At 54.2% G+C, this 13,514-nt stretch overlaps 1 protein-coding gene across 1 annotated transcript in view; it reads right to left on the bottom strand.

Annotated features, from left to right (window-relative positions):
• Positions 1-5,616: 5,616 nt before the first annotated feature.
• The window catches only part of LOC119929999 (DNA-directed RNA polymerase II subunit RPB1-like), a 62,646-nt gene continuing 54,748 nt past the window's right edge, over positions 5,617-13,514 (bottom strand). Inside the window, exons 9-14 of the mRNA XM_038748405.1 lie at positions 10,443-10,535; positions 10,048-10,090; positions 9,773-9,887; positions 6,636-6,752; positions 6,135-6,377; positions 5,617-5,814 (exon numbers count right to left, since the gene is read on the bottom strand). Coding sequence (XP_038604333.1) covers positions 5,617-5,814; positions 6,135-6,377; positions 6,636-6,752; positions 9,773-9,887; positions 10,048-10,090; positions 10,443-10,535 — 809 coding nt within the window. The remainder of the gene's footprint in view (positions 5,815-6,134; positions 6,378-6,635; positions 6,753-9,772; positions 9,888-10,047; positions 10,091-10,442; positions 10,536-13,514) is intronic.

Genomic DNA, 13,514 nt, shown 5'->3' with positions numbered 1-13,514 from the left:
GCAACAGATGGAGACAATCCCTACCCAGCAACATAGTAAGCACTTAACAAATGCCATGCCATTATTATTATTACTCACTCATTCAATCGTATTTATTGAGCGCTTACTGGGTGCAGAGCACTGTACTAAGCGCTTGGGAAGTACCAATCGGCAACAGAGATAATCCCTACCCAACAACATAATAAGCGCTTAAAAAATGCCATTACTATTATTATTCATTCATTCATTCAATCGTATTTATTGAGCGCTTACTGTGTTCAGAGCACTGGACGAAGCGCTTGGGAAGTACAAATCGGCAACATATTATTATTCTTCACTCATTCAATCGTATTTATTGAGCGCTTACTGTGTGCAGGGCACTGTACTAAGCGCTTGGGAAGTACCAATCGGCAACAGATGGAGACAATCCCTACCCAACAACATAGTAAGCGCTTAACAGAAGCCATTCTTACTATTCACTCATTCAATCGTATTTACTGAGCGCTTACTGTGTGCAGGGCACTGTACTAGGCGCTTGGGAAGTACCAATCGGCAACAACGTTTAGTGAAGTGACTCGCCCAGGGTCACCGGCAGACGCGTGGTGGAGCCGGGATTAATTCTCTCCCCCTTCTAGGCCGCGAGGAGGAGGAGACAGATGGGAATGTAAATATAAATTAATAATGTAGAACATAAAGATATTTACAGATGGTAATGTAAATATAAATTAATAATGTATAATGTAGAACATAAAGATATTTACACGAGTGCTGAAAAGCTCAGTACAGTCTTCTTAGACTTTCAGCTCCTTGTGAGCAGAGAGAATGTGTCTCTTTATTGTTCTATTGTCCTCTCCTGAGCGCTTAGTACAGTGCTCTGCCCACAGTAAGCGCTCAGTACGATTGAATGAATTAATGCTTGTCTCTTAGTAAACGCTTAATACCACAATTCTTTAGTCCCGAGCGTTTAGTCCAGTGCTCTGCCCACGGTAAGCGCTCGATACGCTTCATTGAATGAATGAAAGCTTGTCTCTTAGAAAGCGCTTAATAAATATCACAATTCTAAATTCCCGAGCGTTTAGTTCAGTGCTCTGCCCATGCTAAGCGCTCAATACGCTTGAATGAATGAATGAAAGCTTGTCTCTTCGTAAGCGCTTAACAAATACAACAGTTCTTCATTTCGAGCGTTTAGTCCAGTGCTCTGCACACGCTAAGCGCTCAGTACCCTTGAATGAATGAATGACTCATAGTAAGCGCTCAATAAATACGCTTGAATGAATGAATGAATGCTTGGCCCTTAGTAAGTGCTTAACAAATACCGCAATTCTTCATTCCCGAGCGTTTAGTCCAGTGCTCTGCACACGCTAAGCGCTCAATACGCTTGAATGAATGAATGAATGCTTGTCTCTTAGAAAGCGCTTAACAAATACCACAATTCTTCATTCCCAAGCGTTTTGCTCAGTGCTCTGCACACGCTAAGTGCTCAATACACTTGAATGAATGAATGACACATAGTAAGCACTCAAAAAATACGCTTGAATGAATGAATGAATACTTGGCCCTTAGTAAGCACTTAACAAATACCACAATTCTTCATACCTGGGCATTTAGTCCAGTGTTCTGCACACGCTAAGCACTCAATACGCTTGAATGAATGAATGAATGCTTGTTTCTTCGTAAGCGCTTAACAAATACTACAACTCTTCATTCCCGAGCATTTAGTCCACTGCTCTGCCCATGCTAAGCGCTCAATACGCTTGAATGAATGAATGAAAGCTTGTCTCTTCGTAAGCGCTTAACAAATACCACAGTTCTTCATTTCCGAGCGTTTAGTCCAGTGCTCTGCACACGCTAAGCGCTCAGTACCCTTGAATGAATGAATGACACATAGTAAGCACTCAATAAATACGCTTGAATGAATGAATGAATGCTTGGCCCTTAGTAAGCGCTTAACAAATACCACAATTCTTCATTCCCGAGCGTTTAGTCCAGTGCTCTGCACACGCTAAGCGCTCAATACTCTTGAATGAATGAATGAATGCTTGTCTCTTAGTAAGCGCTTAACAAATACCACAATTCTTCATTCCCGAGCGTTTTGTTCAGTGCTCTGCACACGCTAAGCGCTCAATACCCTTGAATGAATGAATGACACATAGTAAGCACTCAATACCACAATTCTTCATTCCCGAGCGTTTAGTCCAGTGCTCTGCACACGCTAAATGCTCAATACGCTTGAATGAATGAATGAATGCTTGTCTCTTAGAAAGCGCTTAACAAATACCACAATTCTTCATTCCCGAGTGTTTAGTCCAGTGTTCTGCACACGCTAAGCGCTCAATACGCTTGAATGAATGAATGAATGCTTGTTTCTTCGTAAGCGCTTAACAAATACTACAATTCTTCATTCCCGAGCGTTTAGTCCAGTGCTCTGCACACGCTAAGCGCTCAATACGCTTGAATGAATGAATGCCTGTCTCTTAGAAAGCCTTAACAAATACCACAATTCTTCATTTCCAAGCGTTTAGTCCAGTGCTCTGCACACGCTAAGCGCTCAGTACCCTTGAATGAATGACACATAGTAAGCACTCAATAAATACGCTTGAATGAATGAATGAATGCTTGGCCCTTAGTAAGCGCTTAACAAATACCACAATTCTTCATTCCCGAGCGTTTAGTCCAGTGCTCTGCACACGCTAAGCGCTCAATATGCTTGAATGAATGAATGAATGCTTGTCTCTTAGAAAGCGCTTAACAAATACCACAATTCTTCATTCCCGAGCGTTTAGTCCAGTGCTCTGCACACGCTAAGTGCTCAATACACTTGAATGAATGAATGCTTGTCTCTTAGAAAGCGCTTAACAAATACCACAATTCTTCATTTCCAAGCGTTTAGTCCAGTGCTCTGCACACGCTAAGCGCTCAATACCCTTGAATGAATGAATGACACACAGTAAGCGCTCAATAAATATGCTTGAATGAATGAATGAATGCTTGGCCCTTAGTAAGCGCTTAACAAATACCACAGTTCTTCATTTCCGAGCGTTTAGTCCAGTGCTCTGCACACGCTAAGCACTCAATACCCTTGAATGAATGAATGACACATAGTAAGCGCTCAATAAATATGCTTGAATGAATGAATGAATACTTGGCCCTTAGTAAGCACTTACCAAATACCACAATTCTTCATTCCCGAGCGTTTAGTCCAGTGTTCTGCACACGCTAAGCGCTCAATACGCTTGAATGAATGAATGAATGCTTGTTTCTTCGTAAGCGCTTAACAAATACTACAATTCTTCATTCCCGAGCGTTTAGTCCAGTGCTCTGCACACGCTAAGCGCTCAATACGCTTGAATGAACGAATGCCTGTCTCTTAGAAAGCGCTTAACAAATACCACAATTTTTCATTTCCAAGCGTTTAGTCCAGTGCTCTGCACACGCTAAGCGCTCAGTACCCTTGAATGAATGAATGACACATAGTAAGCGCTCAATAAATACGCTTGAATGAATGAATGAATGCTTGGCCCTTAGTAAGCGCTTAACAAATACCACAATTCTTCATTCCCGAGCATTTAGTCCAGTGCTCTGCACACGCTAAGCGCTCAATATGCTTGAATGAATGAATGAATGCTTGTCTCTTAGAAAGCGCTTAACAAATACCACAATTCTTCATTCCCGAGCGTTTTGTTCAGTGCTCTGCACACGCTAAGCGTTCAATACCCTTGAATGAATGAATGACACATAGTAAGCACTCAATAAATACCACAATTCTTCATTCCCGAGCGTTTAGTCCAGTGCTCTGCACACGCTAAACGCTCAATACGCTTGAATGAATGAATGAATGCTTGTCTCTTAGAAAGCGCTTAACAAATACCACAATTCTTCATTCCCGAGCGTTTTGTTCAGTGCTCTGCACACGGTAAGTACTCAATACACTTGAATGAATGAATGACACATAGTAAGCGCTCAATAAATACACTTGAATGAATGAATGAATACTTGGCCCTTAGTAAGCACTTAATACCACAATTCTTCATTCCCGAGCGTTTAGTCCAGTGCTCTGCACACGCTAAGCGCTCAATACACTTGAATGAATGAATGCTTGTTTCTTCATAAGTGCTTAACAAATACCACAATTCTTCATTTCCGAGCGTTTAGTCTAGTGCTCTGCACATGCTAAGTGCTCAATACGCTTGAATGAATGAATGGCACATAGTAAGCGCTCAATAAATATGCCTGAATGAATGAATGCTTGGCCCTTAGTAAGTACTTAAATACCACAATTCTTCATTCCCGAGTGTTTAGTCCAGTGCTCTGCACACAATAAGCGCTCAATACACTTGAATGAATGAATGAAAGCTTGTCTCTTAGAAAGCGCTTAATACCACAATTCTTCATTCCCGTGCATTTGGTCCAGTGCTCTGCACACAGTAAGCGCTCAATATGCTTGAATGAATGAATGAATGCTTGCCTCTTAGAAAGCGCTTAACAAATACCACAATTCTTCATTCACATGCATTTGGTCCTGTGCTCTACACACAGTAAGCGCTCAATACACTTGAATGAATGAATGCTTGTCCCTTAGAAAGTGTTTTAACAAATACCACAAGTTTTCATTTCCGAGCGTTTAGTCCAGTGCTCTGCACACGCTAAGCGCTCAATACCCTTGAATGAATGAATGGCACATAGTAAGCACTCAATAAATACGCTTGAATGAATGAATGAATGCTTGGCCCTGAGTAAGCGCTTAACAAATACCACAATTCTTCATTCCCGAGCGTTTAGTCCAGTGCGGTGCACACAGTTAGCGCTCAATAAATACACTTGAATGAAAGCCCCTCCACAGAACCCACAAAGAGGGGATGGCCTCGAGGGGGGAGATGGACGTCAATACAAATAAATAAAATTGGATATACGGACATGGGGGTGCGGGGCTGGGACCGGGGGGGGGATGAAGGAAGGGAGCGAGTCGGGGCAACGCGGAAGAGGAAAAGTGGGGGGCGTAATCAGGGAAGGCCTCCTGGAGGAGACGGGCCTTCGATAAGGGCTCGAGGCGGGGAGAGTGGTGGGATTTGAGGAGGGAGGGCGTCCAGGCCAGAGGCGGGTCAGGGGTCATCGAGGCCCGGTTTACCGATTTCTCTTCCTGTCTGTCTTCCCCTCTATTCAATCGTATTTACTGAGCGCTCCCTGTGTGCAAGAGCTCTGTACTAGCCGCTTGGGAAGGCCAATTCACAACAGACAAGGACAATCCCTTCCCACAATGGGATGGACTGTCAGCTCGTTGGGGGCCAGGAATGTGGCCGTCTACTGTTGTGTCGTCCTCTCCCAGGAGTTTAGTCCAGCGCTCTGCACAGAGTGGGCGCCCAGTAGGTACGACTGAAGTGGACGGATGAAGGCGGAGGGAGCACTGTGGGAGCACTGCGGGAGCAGGATGAGGCAGAGGCCCGGGATGGGGCGTGTTATCCTCCGGCTGGGTGTTCCCAGATCCAGCCAACATTCCCTGGGAGCCGGGAGGAGCCTCCAGGAAGGCCGCCAGGACCCCCCAGGCCCCACCCAAAGATTCCCACCTCCCACCAGGAACCCCCCCGCCCCTCCACCTGGACCTCGGGGGGCTGTTTGAGCCCCCCACCCCTCTTTCACTGGTCACAGGCAGAAGTCCCAGATTTTGGGCCGCTTCCTGCCCAGCTGGGGGTTTGGGGAGGGGTCCCAGAAAGATCCTGGGGGGCCTCTTGGGTGGTTTTGGGGGGCTGGGGGAGTCCCAGGGAGGTTCTGGGGGGACTGGGAAACCCCCGGGAGGCTTTTGGGGGGGCTGGAGGGGTTCCAGAGAGGTTCTGGGGAGGACTGGGAAACCCCCGGGAGGCTTTTGGGGGGGCTGGAGGGGTCCCAGAGAGGTTCTGGGGAGGACTGGGAACACTGGGAGTTTTTTTGGGGCAGAGGCTGGAATCCCAGGGAGGTTCTGGGGGGACTGGGAATCCCCGGGAGTTTTGGGGGGGGGGCTGGAGGGGTCCCAGAGAGGTTCTGGGGAGGACTGGGAAAACCCCGGAAGGCTTTTGGGGGGGCTGGAGGGGCCCCAGAGAGGTTCTTGGGAGGACTGGGAACACTGGGAGTTTTTTTGGGAGGGAGGCTGGGATCCTAGGGAGGTTCTGGGGGGACTGGGAAACCCCCGGGAGGCTTTTGGGGGGGCTGGAGGGGTCCCAGAGAGGTTCTGGGGAGGACTGGGAAACCCCCGGGAGGCTTCTGGGGGGGCTGGAGGGGTCCCAGAGAGGTTCTGGGGAGGACTGGGAAACCCCCAGGAGGCTTTTCGGGGGGCTGGAGGGGCCCCAGAGAGGTTCTGGGGAGGACTGGGAAACCCCCGGGAGGCTTTTCGGGGGGCTGGAGGGGCCCCAGAGAGGTTCTGGGGAGGACTGGGAAACCCCCGGGAGGCTTTTGGGGGGGCTGGAGGGGCCCCAGAGAGGTTCTGGGAAGGACTGGGAACACTGGGAGTTTTTTTGGGAGGGAGGCTGGGATCCTAGGGAGGTTCTGGGGGGACTGGGAAACCCCCGGGAGGTTTTTGGGGGGCTGGAGGGGTCCCAGAGAGGTTCTGGGGAGGACTGGGAAACCCCCGGGAGGCTTTTGGGGGGGCTGGAGGGGTCCCAGAGAGGTTCTGGGGAGGACTGGGAAACCTCCAGGAGGCTTTTGGGGGGGCTGGAGGGGTCCCAGAGAGGTTCTGGGGAGCACTGGGAAACCTCCGGGAGGCTTTTGGGGGGGCTGGAGGGGTCCCAGAGAGGTTCTGGGGAGGACTGGGAACACGGAGTTTTTTTAGGGGGGAGGCTGGGATCCCAGGGAGGTTCTGGGGGGACTGGGAAATCCCTGGGACGTTTTTTGGGGGGGTTGGAGGGGTCTCAGAGAGGTTCTGGGGAGGACTGGGAACACTGGGAGGTTTTTTGGGGGGGGAGGCTGGGATCCCAGGGAGGTTCTTGGGGGGACTGGGAACCCCTGAGGAAGTTTTGGGGGGGCCGGGGAAGTCCCAGGGAAGTTCTGGGGGACCCTCTGGGAGGTTTTGGGGGGGGTGGGAGGGTCCCAGGGGCGTTCTTGGTAGGGTGGGGACCCACGGGAGGTTTTTCGGGGGGGGACTTTTGTTTTTTGTGGGGGCTGGAGTCCCAGAGAGATTCTGGGGGGCCTGGGGGACTCTTGGGGTGGTTTTGGGGGGGGGGTTAACGGGGTCCCAGAGAGGTTTTGGGGATCCCCAGGAAGTTTGGGGGGGCTAGGAGGGACCCATGGAGGTCCTGGGGGGCTCCGGGAGATATAATGGGGACTGGGGAAGTGCTAGGGAGGATCTGGGGGTGACTGGGGACCCTCTGGGACGTTTTGAGGGGGTGTGGGGGTCTCAGGGAGGGTGGAGACCCCCGGGAGGTTTTGGGGGAGGGGCTGGGGTCCCAGAGAGGTTCTGGGGATCCCCCAATTTGGGGCAGGGGGCTCTGGACTGCGGGGTCCAGGGCAGCCCTACAGGGCCGCCCCCCTCCCCCTCTGTCCCTTCCTGGGGTCCTGCGTCCTGGGCCACCCCCCTCCCCTCATTTTTCCCGGCCGGGATCCCGGCCGGGAAGAGCGGAAGAGGGTGGGGACGGCTGCCTCCCCCTCCCCCTCAGCCCCCCAGCCCGTCCCTGGGAATCTGGGTTGAGGTCTGCGGGAGGCCGGGGATGTTTCTGCTCCTTCAGCAAATAGTCCCGAGTGGGGGGCGGGGAGGGAAGTCTAGGCAGAGGCCAAAATCTGAGGAGGGTCCCCTCCTCCCTCCTCTCTGCCGTCTCTGGCTCCCCCAAAAATAATAAAAATAAAAATGACGGCCCGTATTAGGCGCTTACTATGTGCCAAGCACTGCTCTAAGCGCTGGGGACGTTACAAGGTGATCAGGTGGTCCCACGGGGGGCTCACGGTCTTCACCCCCATTTTCCAGATGAGATTCTCTGGCTCCCCCCGAAATAATAATAATAAAAATGACGGCGTTTATTAGGCGCTTACTATGTGCCAAGCACTGCTCTAAGCGCTGGGGAGGTTACAAGGTGATCAGGTTGTCCCACGGGGGGCTCCCCCCGAAATAATAATAATAAAAATGATGGCATTTATTAGGCGCTTACTATGTACCAAGCACTGTTCTAAGCGCCGGAGAGGTTACAAGATGATGAGGTTGTCCCACGGGGGGTTCACGGTCTTCACCCCCATTTTCCAGATGAGATTCTCTGGCTCCCCCCAAAATAATAATAATAAAAATGACGGCGTTTATAAGGCGCTTACTATATGCCAAGCACTGTTCTAAGCGCCGGGGAGGTTACAAGGTGATCAGGTTGTCCCACGGGGGGCTCACGCTCGTCATTCCCATTTTCCAGATGAAGCCCAGAGAAGTGAAGTGACTCGCCCAAAGTCACCCAGCTGACAATTGGCGGCGCCGGGATTTGAACCCAGGACCTCTGACTCCAAAGCCCGGGCTCTTTCCACTGAGCCACGCTGCTTCAGTGAGGCCCAGTGGTTAGAGTCCAGGCCTGGGAGCCAGAAGGTCGTGGGTTCTAATGCCACCTCCTCTACTCGTCTGCTGGGTGACCTTGGACAAGTCACGTCTCTGGGCCTCAGTTCATTCATTCATTCATTCATTCATTCAATCAATCGTATTTATTGAGCACTTACTGGGTGCAGAGCACTGTACTAAGCGCTTGGGAAGGACAAGTTGGCAACATAGAGAGACGGTCCCTACCCAACAGTGGGCTCACAGTCTAGGAGGGACCCACTCAATTCCCTAGTGGGTAGAGCCCGGGAGTTGGCAGGTTGTGGGTTCTAATCCCAACTCCTCCATTCATTCAATCGTATTTATTGAGCGCTTACTGTGTGCAGAGCACTGTACTAAGCGCTTGGGAAGTCTGCTGGGTGACCCTGGGCAATTCCCTTCTCTGGGCCTCAGTCCCCTAATAGGTGGAGCCCGCACCTGGGAGTCGGAGGTCGCGGGTTCTAATCCCGGCTCCTCTACTCGTCTGCTGGGTGACTTTGGGCGAGTCGCTTCACTGCTCTGGGCCTCAGTTCCCTCATCTGCGAAATGGGGATGAAGACTGTGAGCCCCCCGTGGGACAACCTGATCGCCTTGTATCTCCCCCAGCGCTTAGAACAGTGCTTGGCACATAGTAAGCGCCTAACAAATACCCTCATTATTATTATTATTCTCATCCCGGCTCCACCACTTGTCTGCTGGGTGACCTCGGGCAAGTCCCTTCACTTCCTGAGCCTCAGTTACCTCAGCTGAAAAATGGGGATGAAGACTGTGAGCCCCACGTGGGACAACCTCATCACCTGGTATCTTCCTCAGTGCTTAGCACATAGTAAGCGCTTAACAAATACCATTATTATTATTAAGGGTGAAGTGGAGGGGTGGGGAAGGGTCACGCCTTCTCCGGGCCTCAGTTTCCTCATGTGTAAAATGGGGATGAAGCCTGTGAGCCCCACGGGGGACAACCTGATGACTCTGGATCTTCCCCAGCGCTTAGTACAGTGCTGGGCACGTAGTAAGCGCTGAACAAATACCATCAGCATTATTTTATTGAGGGTCCTGATTAAGGGTCTCTCTCTCTCTCTCTCTCTCTGCGCCCCCTAAGCCGGGCCTGGTGACCAGAAGGTCGTGGGTTCGAATCCCGCCTCCTCTCCTCGTCAGCTGTGTGACCTTGGGCAGGTCGCTTCACCGCTCTGGGCCTCAGTTTCCTCGTCTGGACAAGGGGCATTGGGACGGGGTCTGCCCCCGGCGCTTACAACAGTGCCTGGCACGTAGTGGGCGCTTAGCACTGACCATGGTGATGCTGCTGAGTCCTCTAGGCGTGGCGTGGGGCTGAGCAGAGCGTGGAGCGCAGAGTGAGCGCCTCACGGGGAACACGAAGGGCGGGGCGGGGGCGCTCCCCTCAGGCCTGAGGGAAACGAGGGCGCGTGCGCGGACTGAGGGGGGCGGGGCTTAAAGGGGCGGGGCGCCCGGGGTTGCCACGGTGACGGGGGCGGGGGAGGGAGGAAAGACTCCCGCCCTCCAATCACCGGCGTCCGGGGGCGGGGCCTAGTTGATGACGTCATCACCGAATGGGCGTGGCAGTGCCGTAGCCCGGGCGATGTTGGGAGTCTGCAGTGGGCGTGACGAGATGGATGACGTCATCACTGGGTGGGCGTGGCCTTGCCCTGACAGGAGGGGTGAGGGGTGTCTAAAGTGGGCGTGGCCCATTGGACGACGCCTTCACTGGGCGGGCGTGGCCATGGATGCCGGGGCTCTGAAGTGGGCGGGGCCCAGTGGATGACGTCATAACTGGGTGGGCGTGGCCCGGGACTGGCACGAGGGATGCGGGGAGTCTAAAGTGGGTGGGGCCTGGGCCCGTCCCGAGGGACGATGGGAGTCTAAAGTGGGTGGGGCCTAAGGGATGACATCATCTCGGGAAGGCGTGGCATGAGGGAAGATGGGAGTCCAAGGTGGGAAGGGCCTGGGGTGGGCGGGGCATCGTCCCGGCCCGAGGGATGCTGGGAGTCGAAAGTGGGCGGGGCCTGGGACTGGGCGAGGTCCGGATGGGCCGGGCCTAGAGGAGGACGGGACCTCGGGTGGGCGTGGCCTGGCCCAAGGGATGCTGGGCGTCTAGAGGGCGGAGTCTGGGTGGGTGGGTGGGGCCTTGGATAGGCGGGGCCTGGGCCCAGCCCTAAGCATGCTGGGAGTCTAAAGTGGGCGGGTGGGGGACGTAGATGGGCGTGGCCTCGTAATGGGCGGGGCACGGGACTGGGGTGGGTGGGGTCTGAGATAGGTGTTCGGCCTGGCCCTGGCCCTGGCCCGAGGGATGATGGGAGTCCAAAGTGGGCGGGGCCTGGGGTGGGTGTTGTCTTAGATGGGCGTGGCCGGAGCCCAGCCCGAGGGATGCTGGGAGTCTTAAGGTGGGCGGGGCCTAATGGATGACGTGCCCTGTGGTGGGTGTGGAAAGGCCCTGGCCCGGGGGACGATGGGAGTCTAAAGTGGGCGGGGCCTGGGTTGGGTGGGTCTTAGATGGGCGTGGCCTCGTGAGGAAGAGACTGGGCCCAGCCCGAGGGATGATGGGAGTCTAGAGTGGGCGGGGCCTGAGCCCAGCCCGAGGGATGACGGGAGTCTAATGTGGGCGGGGCCTGGGGGATGACGTCATCAGGTGGTGGGCGTGCTCCGGGCCCAGCCCTGGGGATGATGGGAGTCTGTGGTGGGCGGGGTCTAGGAGATGACGTGTCCTGTGGTGGGCGGGGCCTGGGGCCTGGCCCGAGGGATGATGGGAGTATAGGGTGGGTGGGTCTTAGGTGGGCGTTGTCTCGTAATGGGCGGGGGCTGGGCCCCGCCCGAGGGACGCTGGGAGCCTAGAGTGGGCGGGGCCTGGGGTGGGCGGGGCCGGAGTCCAGCCCGAGAGATGCTGGGAGTCTAGAGTGGGCGGGGCCTAAGGAATGGTGCAATCCTGTGGTGGGTGTGGCCTGGGGCCCTGCCTAGGGATGACGGGTCTGATGTGGGCGGGGCCTGGGGATGGCGTCACCATGTGGTGGGCGTGGCCTGGGGCCTGGACCGAGGGATGCTGGGAGCCTTCAGTGGGCGGGGTCTGAGCCCAGCCCAAGGGATGACGAGAGTCCAAACAGGGCGTGGCCCTGGGGTGACATCATCCTTTGGTGGACGTGACCTGGGCCTGGCCCGAGGGATGCTGGGAGTCTACAGTGGGCGGGGCCTGAGCCCAGCCCCAGGGATAACGGGAGTCCAAAGTGGGCGTGGCCCGGGGGTGACGTCATCCTTTGGTGGACGTGACCTGTGGCCTGGCCCGAGGGATGCTGGGGGTCTAGAGTGGGCGGGGTCTGAGCCCAGCCCAAGGGATGACGGGAGTCCAAAGAGGGCGTGGCCCTGGGGTGACGTCATCCTTTGGTGGACGTGACCTGTGGCCTGGCCCGAGGGATGCTGGGAGTCTACAGTGGGCGGGGCCTGATTCCAGCCCCAGGGATGACGGAAGTCAAAGGTGGGCGGGGCCTAGGGGATGACGTCATCCTGTGGTAGACGTGGCCTGGGGCCCTGGCCCGAGGGATGCTGGGAGTCTACAGTGGGCGGGGCCTGAGCCCAGCCCGAGGGATGAGGGGAGTCCAAGGTGGGCGTGGCATGGAGATGGCGTCATCCTGCGGTGGGCGTGGCCCGGGATGACATCATCCTGTGGTGGGCGTGGCCTGGGGCCCGGCCCGAGGGATGATGGGAGTCTAGAGTGGGCGGGGCCTGGGGCAGAGCGGGAACCGTTGGTGGGCGAGGCCTAATAATAATAATAATAACGGCATTTATTAAGCGCTTACTATGTGCCAAGCGCTGTTCTAAGCGCTGGGGAGGTTACAGGGTGATCAGGTTGTCCTACGGGGGAGGCTCACAGTCTTCATCCCCATTTTACAGATGAGGTCACTGAGGCCCAGAGAACAATAATAATTATTATGGTTTTTGTTAAGCGCTCACTATGTGCCAAGCACCGTTCTAAGCGCTGGGGAGCTACAAGGTGATCAGGTTGTCCCACGGGGGGCTCGCAGTTTTCATCCCCATTTTCCAGATGAGGGAACTGAGGCCCAGAGAAGTGAAGTGACTCGCCCAAAGTCACACAGCTGACAAGTGGCGGAGCCGGGATTTGAACCCGTGACCTCGGACTCCCAAGCCCGGGCTCTTTCCATTGAGCCACAATGTGGAGAAGTAAAATTCATTCATTCATTCCGTCATATTTATTGAGCGCTTACTTTCAGAATGAATTCATTCAATCGTATTTATTGAGTACTCACTGTGTGAAAAGCACTGTACTAAGCGCTCGGGCAGTACAAGTTGGCAACATAATAATAATGATGGCATTTATTAAGCGCTTACTCTGTGCAAAGCACTGTTCTAAGCGCTAGGGAGGTTACAAGGTGATCAGGTTGTCCCACGGGGGGCTCACAGTCTTAATCCCCATTTTCCAGATGAGGTCACTGAGGCCCAAAGAAGTTAAGTGACTTGCCCAAAGTCCCCCAGCTGACAATTGGCAGAGCCGGGATTTGAACCCACGACCTCCCAAGCCTGGGCTCCTTCCATTGAGCCACACCGCGGAGAAGTAAAATTCATTCATTCACTCCATCGTATTTATTGAGCGCTTACTTTCATTCACTCAATCGTATTTACTGAGCGCTTACTGTGTGAAAAGCACTGTACTAAGCGCTCGGGAAGTCCAAGTTGGCAACATAGAGAGACGGTCCCTACCCGACAACGGGTTCACAGTCTAGGAGGGGGAGACGGAAATGACTCACCCAAGGTCACACAGCAGACGAGTGGCGGGGCCGGGATTAGAACCCGTGACCTTCTATCCACTCCGTCATGCTGCTGGTTCTTTCTGGGATCCCCCCATGCTCCCCCTCCGTGTCTGGACTTCGGGGCGTCCACTTCACCTTGGCCCGAGCTGGCCGGGGGCCCGGACCAGCGGGAAGCCCGGATTCCCTTCCTGCGGTTCGGGAAGAAAAACCGACCGAGGAAGTAATTAGTAGCCGGGATGGTCGCCCACGCACAGCTTGGC

The sequence above is a fragment of the Tachyglossus aculeatus genome, chromosome 6, assembly GCF_015852505.1.
Source record: "Tachyglossus aculeatus isolate mTacAcu1 chromosome 6, mTacAcu1.pri, whole genome shotgun sequence".
In the NCBI taxonomy this organism is placed as follows: domain Eukaryota; kingdom Metazoa; phylum Chordata; class Mammalia; order Monotremata; family Tachyglossidae; genus Tachyglossus; species Tachyglossus aculeatus.
The sequence above is the reverse complement of the archived record's forward strand: the minus strand, read 5'-3'. Positions and strand labels throughout refer to the sequence as shown.